Below are 19,483 nucleotides of genomic sequence, written 5' to 3' on the forward strand. Positions count from 1 at the left end.
CCTTTTATGAAAATTAAGTAATTAACGACTAATTCTAAGCACGACCATGACGTCTAGTACTGTTGCAATTAATGTCGCATGAGCACGATACCTAATTCACGTACAAAAAAAATTAAAAGTTTAATTAATTAATGGAGTAGTAAGCTTCACTTCATCTTAATAACTCCAAACATAGATAAACCATTCACTTTATTCCGCTGTAACATCGTAAAAGTGCTAATGTATAAGAAATCTACAATTTCAACAAATCAATTTCCATTTCTTTCCCGTCATTTAAGTTGAGACTGCGACATATATATATATATATACACACAAGAAATCAAAAAACGCAATATAAATCAGAATATATATCGATTATTGAAATTCACAAATTAAAAACAGATTATCGTAATCAGAATAATCTTTTTTTTTTAAATGAACAATTCGTAATTTAATTTGCCGTCTGTTTTTTTCTGCAGCAAAAAAAATCACGAACTGTTCAAGAGCGCGTTTGCATGTTCTTGAACAACTTTCCAAGCCAAAATTACGTGTCGATTTTCCGTCAAGCTCGCGCCGACGGCGAACCGCATCACGTAAACACCTCCGATCACTGCATGCGTCATGTAAATCTTCCCCGATTCGTTTATCGTCTCCAGCAATTTGCAATTTATATTGTTCGTCGCCTCCTCCTTGGACACGATCTGGTGGTTTCCGGCGATCTCGATCGGCGATATGCGGAAGCACACGGTGGCGAAGTTCCTCGGCACCACCACCTCGAACCGCTTGTCCATCCCGATCAATCCTTCGAAATTCTTCGCCATTTTGATGTGGCTCCGCAGAAATTTCCTCAGATTCGCGACGCCGTAGCTGCGGATGACAAGCCACAGCTTCAGCGATCGGAACCGCCGGCTGAGAGTGATCTGCCAGTCCTTGTAATCGATCACCGATTTCGCATCGGAAGCTTTGTTTCGCAGATATTCGGGATACGTCGAGAGCGCCTTCACAAGCGCGCTCGGATCCTTCACCCACAGACAGCAGCAATCCAGCGTGGTTAGGAACCATTTGTGCGCGTTGAAGCTGAAGGAATCGGCGCCTTCGACGCCGTCGAGGAAATGGCGATATTCCGGGCAGATGCATGCGCTTCCGGCGTAGGCGGCGTCGACATGCACCCAAATATCGAACTCCTTCGCCACCGCGCAGAGCGGGCGGAGCGGATCCACCGCGGTGGACGACGTCGTTCCGATCGTCGCGCATAGGAACAGAGGCACCAGACCTGATTCCACGTCGGATTGGACCTGCGCTCGGAATGCCTCCCCCGTGAGCCCGAATGCGGTCGTTTTCGATGTCGCGATGGCGCGAAAATTACTAGGGTTTATCCCCGCGATCTGAGCCGCTTTCTGGATCGCGGAGTGCGTCTGATCCGATCCGTAGACGACGAGCTTGTTGATGTTATCTCTCCCGATCCTCTTCAAAACCCGATCCCTGGCGGCGACCATGGTGCAGAGTATGGCCTCGCAGGTGGTGCCCTGCAACACGCCGCCGCCGCCGCCGGAGAATAGAAACTCCGAGGGGAGCTTGAGCATCTTCCCGAGCCAGTCCATGACGATGCTCTCGAGCTCGGTGGCGGCCGGGGACGACATCCAGTTGAATCCGACGACGTTGAAGCCGGTGCTGAGCATTTCCCCGAGGAATCCGGCAATGCTTCCGCTCGACGGGAAGTAGGCGAAGTAGTTGGGGCTCTGCCAGTGCGTGATGCCGGGGACGATATCTCTCTGAACGTCGCGGAGGATTTCCTCGATGGGCTCGGCGTCGTACGGAGCGGACTCGGGTAACCGCTTCTTCAGGTAGCCCGGTTCGACCTGACTGCGAACCGGGTATTTCTCGACGTTCTCGTAGTAATCTGCGAGAAAGTCGATGACTAGATGGCCTTGCCTCCGGAATTCTTCCGGGTCGAGTGGCTTTATGGTACCGGCGAAGCCGGTATCCGGTTTCTGATTGTGTAAACTGCCCATGAATTTTGAATTTTCTTTTTAAATTTTGCTACCAAGGGAAAAAGAGTAGCTAAGGAGCCAAAAATATAAAATGTTGTTGTTTTTGTGGGGTTTCTTGAATTGAATGTGTAATGGGAGGCTATGTATATATAGAAATAGAGAGAGGTGAGAGAAAGAGAGAGGAATTTGAGGTACTGGTAGATGGGGTTTCTTTTGGTCGTAAAATCGAGTGGGGTTGTTGGACAGCATTACTGGCATTATTATTTTTATTTAATTTAATTTAACATTCTTTTTTTATATATATATTTATATATTTTAACTTAATTGTTAGTATCGATAACTATCCCCCTAGAACTGTTCTGGGATTAACACTCAGTCAGAGTTTAATTTTTTGTATTTAATTAATTTTGGATTTGACACAGAAAATAAAAGTGGATACAATGATAAAATCGGGTGTGGGGTTATTGGTTTGATTCAGTCTCCCCCACACCATTTCAATTAGAGCAGTATATATAGTTTGTTCGACCGTGCATAAGTATAATTAACTTATTTTATTACTCTATCTCTTTGTACTCGAATATATGTCTTATTTTAAAATAATGAAAATGTATATAGTTTTCAATGCAAATTTTTTAGTGATTTCGTTTATTTATTAAAGAATAGAGTACTTCACTATTATACAAGTGTGTATTTTGTTCGAAGTTTGATGTACACATTATGTTCTTAATTATTTTTATCTTTAATAATAGTATATACTGATTTAATATTTATATATATTGAATATTTATTTATTTTTGCATAAGGAATTTTTTATGGCTATAAAATTCCTTGAACTCGTGATGAAAATTTGTCTATAATATAGTAGTATATACCGATGAACAATGCAGTATATATATATATAGATTATAGCATAGATAATTATAGCTATGAAGAGTGAACAAACTATTTTTAGCATAGAAACAAAGCAACTGGCACAGCAGAATGAGAGAGTTTTTCAATATCATAAATAATTCATAACTGGCTAAATATCACAGAAATCATTTCAATAAGTGCAATAAGAGTTTGGATGTCTCAATCTTGCCAATCAAATTAAACCTTATTAGTAATGAGAGATAATTAATGACGATCAAATAACCTTATTAGTATAATGAGCGATAATTAATGACTATAAATATTGATGATTACTCTTGGTTATAAATTATAGTAATTAATGACCTAGATTCTTCTTTTCTTGATTTCATATAATTATAAAATAACAAGGAATCAGTTGATGAAATCTTATATATCTCACTCTGCTAAGTTGACTATATCTTTTCAATGTAATAAAGCTACTTTGAAGCAATCTTGCAAGACATGTATGGTGTTAATTACGTGGTCTTTTTTCTTTTTTTCTTTTTTAATTAGAATTACAATAAGGATCTAAATATAATTAAATAAGCACCCACATCTCAATACCACATAAAGGTCAAAAATCGCACGTAGCCGGGATCACTATACCACACAAAGGTCGAGAAATTACACCGCATACAGACGAGATTGAACCCAAGATTTCTCACAAAAAAAGAATCTTTGACTGTCCCAACGTTGCCACTTGAGTTCCTCATTGGTTACCTGGTCTTAATTTGTAGTACTAATTTTCGAAATGTCTTATTTGATTTGATCAATTTTTTTTGGATAATTAATTTATACAACATTAAATATGTATCCGCATCTTCACCATTCTGCGCAATGCACCGGCGAGGCACAGTCAAACGCGTTTTGCCTCAGTCAAAATAAATTACAGCTTAATTATTTTCATTTTGAGATCATTATGTACATATAAATGTTCCATTCAATTGGTTGGGTTAATTAAATATAGTTTACATGTCAAACGCTTTTTAATACCAAATTAATTTTGACTCACGATTATATTTATTTATATATAGATGTGTTATAAATGAGAAAACGATATGACTAATCTTCCACGGGTTAATTATGTTTGGGTGAAAAGCATTTCCACTAAATTTTAATTTCAGATACAGTAAATGATTTATATATGTTATAAATTAATAATTTTTCTATTAATCATTTTCCCAACCAATTATTTATTTCCTTTAATTTCCCATCTAAGCTAATTAACTCAACTCATTTATCAAATTAACCATTTAGTTTCATTTTGATTGAAACCATCCAAAGGGGAGATCAATTTAAAAGATGATTGCCCAATAGTAATTTCATAATGTATATATGGAAAACCAATTAATTTATTGCAATCACATTATAGGATTATTGGATTTTATTTCGAAGGTTATTTATATTTTTCCTGGCTATACAATACATAACCCCTAGCTAGTGATACATAAAATACACTTAAATTAGAAGATCATGCAAGCTTATACTTCATCAACAAATTGAAAAATGGAAGACACTCATATATTTGCTGTCTCTCTCTCTCTCACACACACACACAACCTAAATTTCTAAGGAATATTTGTTTCTTAATTATAGATAAATTTTCAGAAAAATGTAATCACCAGACCCTTAAAATAATTACTACTCCAATAAAAACTCAGTCTTCGCAGAGGAATGCGCTGTGTCTCACTTTCTAATATTCCTCTGAAAAACTTAAAAATAAATGGGCCGGCCCACCAATAAATAATATTTCAGATTAGTATTTAAGCCGGACCACGGAAAGTTAATGGGCCGCAACCAGCACACTGAAGATTGAAGAAGTTGCCGAAGCCCATACATTGGAATAAATCTGTGCCTCGTGGATAGGGACGTCAATCGAGCCAATCCATTGAATTGAAAATTTTTCAAATTAGAAATTTAGTCGACTATAACCCTAAATGTTCGGGTTTTGAGCTAACTCATTGGGCTCAAAAATTTATTTAAAAAATATTAACTAATATATTTATGTTGACAATAATATATTTACAACAAACAAATACACACATATATACTCTTCACCAAAAATCTTGAACTATGTCTACTCAATCAAATGCAGCTGCTCCAGCTTCATCCAAAGCTTCTTCGGCAAACGTTGGTATGATCACGCGAAGCAAATCGAAATCATTGCAAGGAGTGTCCAAGCCGATCTTTCATCTTCCATCTATCCATGAAGAAGATGACAACTTTGAGAGAAGCTTCACATTCCCCACTGAAAATTATCAACTCCATGCAAGTGTCATGATGACAAACACTTCCACCATGGAGGAACAACTCTTGAACTTGACAAAGATGGTTGAATCTCTAACCAAGCACATCCAAGAGCAAGATGCCCAGATTGCAAAGCTCAAAGGAGAAAAAGGAGATTCAAGCCACGCCAACAACGATAGGGAAGGCGAAGAAAGCGAAGAAGATGGAGAGAATAACGATGAAGAAATCTCCAAAGACAAATCAAAGAGTGATGGAAAAAGGCCTTCAGGAAAAGACATTCTCTTCTCGTCTGGTGGCCTCATTCCCATTGACCAACTCAAAGAGTTCATCGAAGCAACAATGAAGAATAACTCCGATGGAAGCTCCAAGTCATCGTTAACTTACTCCAAGCCATATACTCGGCAAATTGACAGTATGAGGATGCCTCTTGGTTATCAGCCCCCCAAATTCCAACAATTTGATGGCCAAGGAAATCCGAGACAACATGTGGCTCATTTCATTGAAACATGCAACAACGCTGGTACTTATGGAGATCATTTGGTCAAACAGTTTGTTCGCTCATTGAAAGGTAATGCCTTTGATTGGTACACCGATTTAGAATCAAACTCAATTGATAGTTGGGAACAACTGGAGCATGAGTTCCTCAACCGCTTCTATAGCACTAGAAGAACTGTCAGCATGGTGGAGCTCACAAGTTCGCGTCAATTCAAAGAAGAGCCAGTCATTGATTACATCAACCGATGGAGAAACCTTTGTCTCAACTGCAAGGACCGATTGTCTGAATCATCTGCCATCGAAATGTGTATTCAAGGGATGCATTGGGGCTTGCAATACATCTTGCGAGGAATCCAGCCAAGAACATTCGAGGAACTAGCCACTAGAGCTCATGATATGGAGTTGAGCATGATGGCAAGCGGGATCGAAGGACCACCAATCCAGGAGTCTAGCAAATTCAAGCCAGAATTCAAGAAAGAAGGAAAACCATATGACAAAGCACCAAAGAAGGAATCCATGGCAGTGAAAGCAACTTCCGTGAAATTTCTAAAAAAGGAAGCTAGACAAGAAGACAACCAGAACACTCCACGAGACAATCAGAACTCTTCCCGAGACATGGGGCAAAGAAGATCTACCTTGAAAGAAATGCAACAAAAGCAATACCCTTTCTTAGACTCTGATGTTTCAGGAATTTTTGATGACCTGCTCAAAGAAAAGCTTATCGAGTTGCCAGAAATGAAGCGACCAAATGAAGCAGGGAGGACAAATGATCCAAGTTACTGCAAATACCATCGTCTGGTTGGGCACCCCATACATGATTGCTTCATCTTCAAAGACAGGGTCATGCGGTTAGCTCGAGAAGGGAAAATATCTCTTGAAGAAGACGCTACTGCTGTAAATATGGTCTCCACCGACTTGAATGACATAATAGAAGGTATTGGAGCTCTGTATGATACATCCAATCAAGTAGATGAAGAACCTGAGCTAAATATGGATGAAGACGATGATGCATTGGCAATCACATTCTCCAATGAAGACTTGCAGCTTGGATCTGAACCTCATAACAGGCCATTGTTCGTGAGTTGTTATACACAGGAGCAAAAGGTCAATCAAATTCTCATCGATGGAGGCTCGGCGGTCAATATTTTGCCACTAAGGACTTTGAAGCAATTGGGAATCCAAGTAGATGAGCTGTCAAACAGTCGATTGATGATCCAAGGTTTCAATCATGAAGGGCAAAGAGCTCTTGGAACTATAAGGTTGCGATTGCTGATGCAGGACATGGATTCGACAGCGTTGCTTCATGTTATCGATGCCAAGACGTCCTATAATATGCTTCTGGGTCGACCATGGCTTCATGAAAATGGTGTTGTTCCTTCTACATTGCACCAATGCTTCAAGTACTATCAAAATGGTGCCATAAGAAAAGTGGTTGGTGATCAAAAGCCGTTTACGGAAGCAGAATCACATTTTGCTGATGCTAAGTTCTATTTGGAAAGAACCAAAGTCTCAATGGTGAAAGATGATACATCACATGACGAGTTGAGATCTTGCCAGGAGAAAAAGAAAGAAGAATCTTTTCTGAAGATGGAAGGATTCACCATGCCTTTAACGAAGATTGATGCCAAGAAGCCAATTCACCAACCATTTGAAGGGTTTGTCCGACCAAAGCAAAGTAGCATCACAGAGCATGAAGATCTCTCAGACAAAGAACTCTCAAAGCACTTTGGTCCGAAGGCATATAAACTCCTCGTGAATGCTGGATACAATCCTCAAGAAAGCTCTATGTCAAGGTCTCATTTGGAAAAGACTGATAACGCAAGCCAAAACTCCAAAGCAAGTTTGGGATATACAGTGCAAAGCCCCATTCGAATTGCCATCAAGAGAGCCACTGCTAACTATGCTAGCACCAAGCAAATCCTGGAATCTTCAAGCAATCGGAGAACCCAAAGGGTTTCTATTTTCAATAGGATGGGTAGAAGAGAAGCTCAACAAGTATCTGTCTTTAAAAGACTTGGCAAAGGCAAATCATGGAAACGAAGCAAGACAAAATGGAGTGATGAACTACACATAACAGAGAAATGGAGAAGTTTGATCCCTCCTCGAATGAAAAGATACACCACTTTGCTTATGCCATGTGGGAAAGAAATGAAAGCTCAAATAAAGACCACCATCTTCACACGAGATGCCATAGATGAAGAAGATAGAGAGAGTATGGCTTCCTCTTACTACACTACTAATAGTGCTAGTAATCCAGTTCCTCATACTACTCAAAGTCAAGAGCCCCGTGAAATTGCAAGTCTCGTTAGAAGTGGCGTTATCACAACAAGCGTTGCAGAGAATATAGCCTTCATACGCCAGAGAAATGAAAGCATAAAGACGTGTTTTGATTGCAAAGATCCTCGCCGAAAAGATGAAGACGTTGTCACAGCAAACCATATCACCTCCTGCGAGAAAATGGTCGTTGGAGAAGGGAATTCACACTTGAGCCCCAATGAACTGAAAACTCCGGATGAAGAGAGATTAGAAGTCCAACAAAAACTGGAATACTATCAAGCTCTTCCTTCAAGATCCTTCAACAAAGCAGTGCGAGCGCCCTCTTTTCAAATTGGAGACATGGCCCTCGCTGCAAGGAGGCCAATTGTTATCACTCTCAACGGAAAGTTCTTGAAGTACTACTATCCTTGAAGGGTGGTAGAAGTTGAAGCATGTATATATGTGTATAGTTATTTAAAAAAAAAAAAAAAAAAGCCAAAAAAATAGAAAAGCAGAAAAGCCAAAAAAAAAAAAAAAATGAAAAGCAGAAAAGCCAAAAAGATAGTCAGATGAAAAACCAGAAATGAAGAAAAGCAACAAAATGGAGTGTATGAAGACAGCTCCTTGACGCACGAGCCTAAACTGCATGTTACTCCTGGCCCGCATGAGTATAAACTGTGCACGGCACCCAATCTCAAACACTTGTTGATCCTATGAACTACGTTTTGACTTGATCCCTTTCAAAAGGGTACGTAGGCAGCTTAGATAATTTCTAAGTTCAGTCATAAGCTGTGTTTGACTCTTTTCAATTTATATCATCAAAGTTATGATTTAAGTTGATTATGTGAAGCCGAATATGTCTCAAATTGGGAAGAAAATCAAGCCATCAAAAGAAGCACAAGCATTTGGAGAAGATGTCAAAATATCCATCACAAACCAAATAAGAATCATCAAGAGAGAAATGATAGAAACTGCGGTTTACACCAATACTAAGCAAATGGGTCTTGATCCTCCAGAGTTCTCTGAGCAGAGATCAAAAGTGACTCTGAAGTCTTCAAAATTCCGCAGCATTTCCTCATCAACATGTGCAACTTTATGTTTGTCAAAATCTCTTTTGAATTCTGGGATTGCACCTCGGACAATATGAAAGGAGGCACTATCTTGCTTGAAGGACAACGTCATCTCTGTCTTCCACCTCTCTATCATAGCAAAGCACTTCCTTGATCAAAGCAATTCGGACGATGGCTTCATTCTCCTTGGCTTAAGCATCAAGAAGAAAATACTCAATCTTCTCGAGCCGTTGTGCAGAATTCTCCCAACTTCGTGAGATGCCAAACATAACAACAACCTCACTCAAACCAGATTCAAACAATCCCAGGCCTGAGCGCACCCAAGACCTGTCAAAGAATTGAGTCATCTGGCATTGAGGTCGGCTATGCATCGACAAATTCATTTCTCTCCAAGCTAAAGTTGAATGCGCTCGTGGAGTTGAAACACATGTTCGCCAAACATAATAGAACACCATTGAGTCATCTAGCCTGCTCGAATGCGCGCAAAGAGAAGATGTAACCAGCAATCTTCAAAGGTTGGTCTCACAATGGCCCAGATCCGAGCGCACCCGAAATCTGATTAAAAGCCAATTGAACCACCTGAAGTGCAAAGTAAACATCACTCAAATAAGGTCTTAGATGAGTGGCCGCCAGATTTTGGATAAACTCTCTGAGGATGGTCTTTAGTCGGGCTAATGGAGATGTCAAGGCTGGAAGAAAAATAACAATAGATTCCAAACTTTGCAAATACTCAAAGCATCTCGTTTGGGACAAAATCCGTCATGAAGTTGGTTGATAAGACTGCGCCAATCTTGAACATAACCCTCCAAAATCGCCATCACCAAGCTTTCGCTGCTACCAGCTGCAAAAAAAAAAAAAAAAAAAAAAAAAAAAAAAAAAAAAGTGAATACAAATTATTGAATAACAATAAGTGGTTCGATTAAAAAAAAAAAATCAATTCAAAACTTGGGCCATACTTTGTTTCCAAAATTGGGCCCGATTTATTTGATTTATAGAAATGGGCTTGGTATAATTGAGACGGGCTTTCTCCAAATAGACATGATTTAGTGGGCCTCTCTTCTCTTAATTTTATCCACGCTGAAACAGAAGGATGCGTACACAGACCTCAAGTTCCTTCTTTCTGCGCCGCCTCTGAATCCGGCGAGGCGCGTCTGTTGGCGCCGTTACTCTCCTTCCGCCGACGTTGCTGCTCTCCATCTTTAGTGAATAATACAGCTGTCTTTTCAGCCAATGCAACCTGATCAGCTTGCAACATACGTTTGACACATTCACTGTTCACGTAGCGGTCAGCAAGATCCATGCATCTAGCTTCATCAGCCAATGCAGCAGCTGCTACTGGATCACCAGCATGCTTTAGTATCCGGCTCTTCACCGAGTATAAATCAATGACAGTCGGAGTGTGTTCAATGGCCTCGTCAATTTTTTTGAGAGCAACATGAGGACCCTCCGCTCGCGTCTGGATAAGCAAAGTCTACGAACAGACTCTCACCGCCATCATCGTACATACATGCACGACGCTGATCCGTTCCTTTTCTTGAATCCGGCGTCGCGCCGCCGCATAGCTCCGACAACAGCCCACCCGCTGAAAGAGCACCGCCGCGGTTGACCGCCTTTGTCGACAGCAAGAGCTTCAGCAACGGCCCTTCTCCCTCCGGCCGCGGTCACCGCTATCTCCCGGCATGAGCAGCAACAGCCTCCGCCATCGCCTGTCCTTCTTCTCTGCATGATGGTAGTGGTGGGATCCGCCGCCGTCGTTTCGTATCACCACCGTCACGTGCCGATAAGCTCCATCCCTTCCGCGCTCCAAGCCGGTTCTGGTTGCTGCAGCCCACTACGAGGAAGCAGGCGATTGCCGCAAGCCGCCGCTGCTTCTCTCAACGACCTAGCCGTGAAGCACCCCGACGGCTACATCGAGATCAAGGATCGATCGAAGGACATCATCATATCTGGAGGCGAAAACATCAGCAGCGTCGAAGTGGAGAATATTCTCTACCAGCACCCTGCGATATTCGAGGTCTCGGTTGTGGCCCGACCGGACGAGAGGTGGGGCGAGTCGCCCTGCGCATTCGTGACGCCCAAGCCGGGCGTTGACGTATCCGGCCTGGCGGACGACATAATGAAGTTCAGTCGGGCAAAGATGCCGGCGTACTGGGTCCCGAAGTCCGTCGTCTTCGGGCCGTTGCCGAAGACGGCCACTGGGAAGATACAGAAGCACCTGTTGAGGAGGCAGGCCAAGCTGGCGGAGAAGCCTACTGCCCCGGAGAAGGACGTGCCCCCACAGCCCGAGCCCGAGCCGGAAAAGGTAGCGACGCCGACTGAAATAGAAGGGCTGTTAGTGGAAGACAAGCTACAGCTAACTCTATCAAAGATGGCGACAAGAAAGATGAAAGAAAGAGAGAAGGATTTCTTTGAAGGAGATTGCTTCTACTGCTATTGTATTCAAAGGATGCTATAGCTTTCTAGGATAAAACTACTGCAGAAGGAGAGGAGGGTAGCTGAAGGGAGATGGCTGCTAAAGAATGCTAAGGTTGCGAAAAGGAGGCTATTGGGCTTGTGAATGAAAGAAAGGAAGAGTGGCTCCTTTATTTATAGGCAAGGGAAAGTTCTCACATAGCTAGCAGTGGTGCAAATGATAGCTGGCAATAGCTGAGCATGGTACATTTGTGCGCATGAATTAAAAGTTGTTGCAAAGAAAAATGGTGGTACAAAAAATGGTGGAGTTCTAGCTGTACACGAAAAAAAAAAAAAAAAAAAAACAAAACTCCAGCTGTATCAAAGAGTAAAGCACCCCAGCTGTTTCTATAGTTTTCTGCAGAGGCTCCATTTTCGCAGACTTTGATATGCCTAAAAAGGCAAAGTTGTTGCAAAAAAAAAAAAAAAAAAAATAGTGGTATAAGAAATGGCGTGAAATAGCAAAGCATTAAATGAAATGTGTTGAATAGGCAAATGGCTGAAGAGCTATTCTGACTTCAGTTAATATTCTACAGTACATGCAGAAAAAGGCAAACTTGAAATGAGAAGTGCCATGTGAAGTTTTCGAAAATGGGCTTAAGGAAAATGTGGTTTGGGCTGATAATTTTATTAGCCCACATATATTTGTTTTGGACCGAAAATGGTCCCAAATATTAACTAGGGGTGGTAGTTGCACACCTCAAAATGTAATTAAGCAATTAATCTTTAATTGCTTTTTTTTTAAAAAAAAAAAAAAAAAAAAAAGAAAAGAGAGAAGAACTCCTAAATACGAGTATAAACTATTTATAAATCCAAAGAAATTCAAGAACTCCTAAATACGAGTATAAACTATTTAAAATTTCAAAATCAAATGAAGAACTCCTAAATACGAGTATAAACTATTTATAAATCCAAAGAAATTCAAAGAACTCCTAAATACGAGTATAAACTATTTAAAATTTCAAAATCAAATGAAGAACTCCTAAATACGAGTATAAACTATTTATAAATCCAAAGAAATTCAAAGAACTCCTAAATACGAGTATAAACTATTTAAAATTTCAAAATCAAATGAAGAACTCCTAAATACGAGTATAAACTATTTATAAATCCAAAGAAATTCAAAAACTCCTAAATACGAGTATAAACTATTTATAAATCCAAAGAAATTCAAAGAACTCCTAAATACGAGTATAAACTATTTAAAATTTCAAAATCAAATGAAAAACTCCTAAATACGAGTATAAACTATTTATAAATTCAAAGAAATTGAAGAACTCCTAAATACGAGTATAAACTATTTATAAATTCAAAGAAAATGAAGAACTCCTAAATACGAGTATAAACTATTTACAAATTCAAATTCAAAATGAAGAACTCCTAAATACGAGTATAAACTATTTACAAAGTTAAAGCCAGATTCAAAAACTCCTAAATACGAGTATAAACTATTTATAAATTCAAAGAAAATGAAGAACTCCTAAATACGAGTATAAACTATTTATAAATTCAAAGAAAATGAAGAACTCCTAAATACGAGTATAAACTATTTACAAATTCAAATTCAAAATGAAGAACTCCTAAATACGAGTATAAACTATTTACAAAGTTAAAGCCAGATTCAAAAACTCCTAAATACGAGTATAAACTATTTATAAATTCAAAGAAAATGAAGAACTCCTAAATACGAGTATAAACTATTTACAAAATTCAAAATCAAGAACTCCGCGATAAGAGTTTAAACTATCAAGATATATTTCGAGACTCGTCTATTACCAAAGACATTTCGTCCATAAACAAGTCTCGATGGGGCAATTTGTAGACAATTAAATTGTCGTCGAATTAAATCGCGCCACGTGTAAATTCATGAATTAAATATTCAATTATATTTTCTATTTTATTAAATGGGATTTTATTCCTAAATTAAAATAGATATATAATTAATATTTAATAAAATGAATTAATGGGCTTATTGGCCACTTAAGGCCCTAAGGCCCATGCATGAAGGCCCAAAGCCCATAAAGCCCACGAAGCCCATCTCTAAAATCTATAAATAGAGGTGTTGAGAGCTCATAAATGACAACGTGAAGGAGCGGAAGATCGAAGAGCATAAAGAATTCTCTCTAGTATCACAAGTTGAAGTGGAAGATTGAGGAGTTCAAAGAATTCTATCAAGTCTTCGAGTATTCATCAAGTATCCTTCAAATATTCAAGTATCTTGAAGAATTCTATCCAACATTCAAGTATCCTTCGAATCTTCAATTATTTGAGAATTCAAATCTTCAAGTATCATTCGAATCTTCAAGTATTTGAGCGTTCAAATCTTCAAGTATCCTTCAAACTCTTCAAGTATTCCTGCAAATCTTTGAAGTGATCTTCAAGTATCCAAAGAAATCAAGTTCGAAAGCTTCAAGGCGTTCTTACAAATTCCAAGAACGATCTTCCTCAAATCAAATCAACCAAGTCCCAAAGCTTCAAGGCGTTCTTACAAATTCTAAGGACGTTCTTCAAATCAAATCAAATCAAGTTCAACGTTCAATCCAAAATCATGACTTAAGTCCCTTGGATTGGCGTTATCAAATCAAGTATTTCAATAACCTTCGAGTTTGTTCAAGAATCAAATGGAAGAGAAGAATCAGAGGATTAACTAGAGATTACAACCCGCATAAATCTATCTTCAAATCTATCAAATTATCTTTGTAACGCGTTTTGTATTTTATCAAATTGAAATACAAAAATTTGTGTTTACAACATATATAAGTGACATTTTCAAAATAGATTTACATAATACTTTCTCCGTTTTATTAGCAATGTCTCATTAATTTTGGACATTGAGATTAAGAAAAAAATGTAATTAATGTATAAAGTGAGTTTGAGTTGATGGAATATATTTAACATTTTTTTTTTCTTATTTTAAACGAGATGTGAATGGTAGTGTGAAATTCGAAAATGAATATCATCTGGTGTATTTTGATAGATTGCTTTCGACTCTGTATCGTTTCTATTGGACCTATCCCTTTACTGTCCTAACATCAAATTTGGTAACCATATGATAACTAAAAGTATTGCAATGATAAAGAAAGTAAAGTCCAGTGAATATTTATAGCCACATAGTGCAACCTAGTGTTCCATTACTTAAGAGTTTAAGCTAATTATAGTTAGGGTTAATTATTGTTTATAGCTTTAATTTTTAGCAAATTTTAATTTATAGTCTCAATTTTGATTTATTTTTTATATAACCTGAATTTTGAGAAATTGTTTAATTATAGTCACAATCACATCAAAATTATGATAATAGTATTACACATGAAACGGTGATTGATTGTCACGAAATCAGATACTAATATATTGTACTCTATCAGAGATTTTTGTCATCGAACCACCTGTGAAGTCGGAATCACGTCTGAAAGTCGGCATCGTTGCACTAACTTTCAGGCGTGATTCCGACTACAGCAATGATCCGATGACGATGTGCTACCTACTGTTGGAAACCTCTTTTCATGTAGAATACATTAGGCTCTAGTTTGGTGGCAATTGATCATCATTTTAATTGTAATTGCTATAAAGAATAGGCAAACAAATTTTGGTGCAATTATGGCTATAATTAAATAATTTCTCAAAGTTTAAGTTATACAAAAAATAAATAAAGTTAAGGCTATACATTGAAATTTGTTGAAAGTTCATGCTATATAATTAACTCTTATAGTTATACAATTTATTTAAAGTAGATTAGACATACATTACACGGTGCTTATTATGGAACCTATAATTTAGCATAGCCGTTTACTTATTTACGGTGGGCAAGCATAAACGTGTCCACCACCGATGTGACAATGCCAAGTAGGAGTTAAATATATTAACTCTCTTTCTTACGTGGCATTGCCACATGACTGATGAGCAAGTAGGTGAACGAGAACGATTCTGCTCAATTCAAAGACAACAAGTTAGTTGGAATAATCAAGGAGTGAGTGAGACATCACACATGTGATTTTTTGGACATTAATCTTCTACCGTTAGTCCAATACACGCCCAACCCCCCTCCCCTCCCCAGCCGACATCTTTTTTGTTTGAACTTGGGTGTTGTGATTTTTTTGTCCATTTATGGCTTGTGAGGGAAGTAGCTGGGTTTTGGCGAATCAATATATATCACCCTCTTTAATGATATTCAAGTATCTAGCTCATTTAATAAATTAGTAATGATGAGCTTCTAAGATTTGCCAAATTTGTACGTTTTCAATCAATGGATAAACGTGTGTAAAATAACACCAATGGCAATGAGGGGCACTTTATGCTAGGTCGAGCCGCTGCGTCTCCGCCCAATTTTGATATCGATTAAACCAACCGGCTATGTCAAATCAGACCGGTTTAAGCATGTTTACCATGGTTAGTGTATGCTGAGGTTTAGTTAAATTGCTGATGTCATGAATTGCAAGAATAGGTAGTAGCCATTAAGGCTGTTATATCTTTGAAGAACATATATCGAGCCGACATGTTACAGAATAATTTTTTTTTGATAAATTAGTAAATAAAGAAATTTTTAAAGAACGCGCTAGGAAGAACTTGAATCCAGGACCTTAGGTCTTAAACATTAATATTTTATTATCGTTAGGTCAACACACGCACACATGTTACAAAATAATTAATTTTTAACTAGTGAGTTTTGCTTTTATAATCTGCTGAATTTGTTAGGAAACTTTCTTTCTATTATTGTTCGTGCAGAATGTGCAGTTGTTCAAGCGGCTATGTGCAGGTGTTAAAATTATTACAACGTTTTTCGTTGTATTTGTCTCGTTAGAAATTCCGATTGTAAACGCTTGTATTTGTTGTTGCGAAGAATCATATCAACAGTCGATGTAGTCATTGAACAATAATCACAATCACTGCGAGCCCAAAAAGTACACGCGTTCAAACGGTAAAGGTATTGTTTCGAGTCGTTTTAGATTTTTTTTAATGCCATTCACGTTGTAAATTCCTGTTGTGTATTGTAGTTACTTTGTAGCTATTGTACATTAGGTTGTAATATTGTGTTTCGTGTTGGTAATTCGTACTCCCTTCGTCCCGCGAGTCTTGACACGTTTGAGTTCGGCACGGGAATTAAGGAGATGTAGATTAGTGTTTTAAGTGTGTAATTAATAAAATATAAAATTGATAAAGTAGGAGAGAGAAGGTAATAAAAGTGATAAAGTAGGAGAGACAATATAATAAAGGTGATAAAGTAGGAGAGAGAATGTAATAATTATTACCAAAAAAGGAAACGTGTCAAGACTCGTGGGACGGCCCAAAAAGGAAAACGTGTCAAGATTCGTGGGACGGAGGGAGTATACGTATTTGTATAAATATGATTTGATTTTATAAAAAATATCATTTACAAAGTACTATTATTTGCATACATTAAAAATATAATTTTATGTTATTAAAAGTATTATTTGTAATGTACTATCATTTATTTTTATAAAAAAATATCATTGATGTGTATCATTTGTATTAAATAAAATTGTCATTTGTTGTTAGTAAATGTAACATTTTCGTTGGTCTAAAGTATTCACTTATGTTGGTGAAAAAGTATTTCGTGTACCACATTTAATATCCTAATTTTTTTTATTAATTTTGTTTATTTTCTTATAATTTTTACCTCCAATCTCAACTTTATATGCTTTAGTTCAATTTTATGATTATTAACTAGGGTTTATTCCATCTAATTAGGGTATATAATATTTTTTTATCATTTGATTTCACTTTTATTAGCTAATAATAGGTTGATAAATTAAAGTTTACAATATATGATTTTTTTTAAATAAAAGTTAAGAATAATTCATAGTATTACAACAAATTTTATTTTTATAAAATATAGTATTAATTATTAAAATAATAATTGTAAGCGTGGGACATATATATTGGCACACATAAAATTATGGAACGCATACCTAAATCTCATCCCGAAAATAAATTACATTACAAACCACACTTTTATTGAATCCGTTTCGACCGAACTAGGCGAACCGAATCGAACCGAACTGGACTGGACTACAAGCATGAGAAAATATGGTGCTTGTGAGTTTTGAACAAGCCACCTTATTGATACAAGGCGCGGTTATACCAGCTGACCTAGATACTGAGCTGGTGATTACCTCCGGCCATTATCATATATGCGCTTTCTTGCACCATCCGGTCGAACCATGCAACCGGTGTACACGAGACCTCCTCAAAAATAATTATAAAAGAAATATATATATATATATATATATATATATATATATATATATATAGGTCGTAAAGTCGGTGATTTACGAACTGTTCAAGAGCGCGTTTGCATGTTCCTGAACAACTTTCCAAGCCAAAATCACGTGACGATTTTCCGTCAAGCTCGCGCCGACGGCGAACCGCATCACGTAAACCCCTCCGATCACTGCATGCGTCATGTAAATCTTCCCCGATTCGTTTATCGTCTCCAGCAATTTCGAATTTATGTTGTTCGTCGCCTCCTCCTTGGACACGATCTGGTGGTTTCCGGCGATCTCGATCGGCGATATGCGGAAGCACACGGTGGCGAAGTTCCGCGGCACCACCACCTCGAACCGCTTGTCCATCCCGATCAATCCTTCGAAATTCTTCGCCATCTTGATGTGGCTCCGCAGAAATTTCCTCAGATTCGCGACGCCGTAGCTGCGGATGACGAGCCACAGCTTCAGCGATCGGAACCGCCGGCTGAGAGTGATCTGCCAGTCCTTGTAATCGATCACCGATTTCGCATCGGAAGCTTTGTTTCGCAGATATTCGGGATACGTCGAGAGCGCCTTCACCAGCGCGCTCGGATCCTTCACCCACAGACAGCAGCAATCCAGCGTGGTTAGGAACCATTTGTGCGCGTTGAAGCTGAAGGAATCGGCGCCCTCGACGCCGTCGAGGAAATGGCGGTATTCCGGGCAGATGCATGCGCTTCCGGCGTAGGCGGCGTCGACATGCACCCAAATATCGAACTCCTTCGCCACCGCGCAGAGCGGGCGGAGCGGATCTACCGCCGTGGACGACGTCGTTCCGATCGTCGCGCATAGGAACAGAGGCACCAGACCTGATTCCACCTCGGATTGGACCTGCGCTCGGAATGCCTCCCCCGTGAGCCCGAATGCGGTCGCTTTCGATGTCGCGATGGCGCGAAAATTGCTAGGGTTTATCCCCGCGATCTGAGCTGCTTTCTGGATCGCGGAGTGCGTCTGATCCGAGCCGTAGACGACGAGCTTGTTGATGTTATCTCTCCCGATCCTCTTCAAAACCCGATCCCTGGCGGCGACCATGGTGCAGAGTATGGCCTCGCAGGTGGTGCCCTGCAACACGCCGCCGCCGCCGCCGGAGAAGAGGAACTCCGAGGGGAGCTTGAGCATCTTGCCGAGCCAGTCCATGACGATGCTCTCGAGCTCGGTGGCGGCCGGGGACGACATCCAGTTGAATCCGACGACGTTGAATCCGGTGCTGAGCATTTCTCCGAGGAATCCGGCGATGCTTCCGCTCGACGGGAAGTAGGCGTAGTAATTAGGGCTCTGCCAGTGTGTTAAGCCGGGGACGATATCTCTCTGAACGTCGCGGAGGATTTCTTCGATCGGCTCCGGTTTGTTTGGAGCCGAGCTGGGTAGCCGGTCCTTGAGGTAGCCCGGTTCGACCTGATTGCGAACCGGGTATTTCTCGACGTTCTCGTAGTAATCTGCGAGAAAGTCGATGACTAGATGGCCTTGTCTCCGGAATTCTTCCGGGTCGAGTGGCTTGATTGTTCCGGCGTTGCCGTTTTCTGGCTTATCGTTGTTCGGAATATTCATCGGATATGAGTTTGGATTCGAATCTTCGATTTAGAAATCGGGAGAAAATGTTTTGAAATTGATGAGAGATGAATAACAATTGTTTGTTGATGAAGAAAACATTGTGGTGAATGCATGTATATATACACGTAGTAGAGGGATTTAATTTTTAATTTGCAATATTTTTATAATAAATTTAGGTTGTTGGACGGTAATATATAATTTAATTATATTTGTATATTTTCTTCTTTCACTTCTTCCTTTCGATTTGTCTTGCTAATTTCTTTAATAAATTGACATGTCATGTAAATTTGAA

General features: G+C 39.1%; 2 protein-coding genes and 1 long non-coding RNA gene across 3 annotated transcripts; all 3 read right to left on the reverse strand.

Annotated features, from left to right (window-relative positions):
* Positions 1-334: 334 nt before the first annotated feature.
* On the reverse strand, positions 335-2,151 carry LOC130985151 (tyrosine decarboxylase-like). Its single transcript, XM_057907956.1, has one exon. The coding sequence runs from the start codon at positions 1,989-1,991 to the stop codon at positions 468-470; it is 1,524 nt and encodes a 507-aa protein (XP_057763939.1). The 5' UTR covers positions 1,992-2,151; the 3' UTR covers positions 335-467.
* Positions 2,152-8,695: 6,544 nt separating this feature from the next.
* LOC130985152 (uncharacterized) lies at positions 8,696-10,117 on the reverse strand. The gene is made up of 2 exons (XR_009088904.1): positions 9,886-10,117; positions 8,696-9,770 (listed from the first exon to the last, which is right to left on the reverse strand). It is a non-coding gene; the product is annotated as an uncharacterized LOC130985152 (long non-coding RNA).
* A 7,196-nt stretch (positions 10,118-17,313) lies between these two features.
* LOC130985153 (tyrosine decarboxylase-like) lies at positions 17,314-19,262 on the reverse strand. The gene has a single exon (XM_057907958.1). The coding sequence runs from the start codon at positions 19,186-19,188 to the stop codon at positions 17,665-17,667; it is 1,524 nt and encodes a 507-aa protein (XP_057763941.1). The 5' UTR covers positions 19,189-19,262; the 3' UTR covers positions 17,314-17,664.
* Between the last annotated feature and the right edge of the window lie 221 nt (positions 19,263-19,483).

Source organism: Salvia miltiorrhiza, chromosome 5, assembly GCF_028751815.1.
Source record: "Salvia miltiorrhiza cultivar Shanhuang (shh) chromosome 5, IMPLAD_Smil_shh, whole genome shotgun sequence".
NCBI lineage: Eukaryota > Viridiplantae > Streptophyta > Magnoliopsida > Lamiales > Lamiaceae > Salvia > Salvia miltiorrhiza.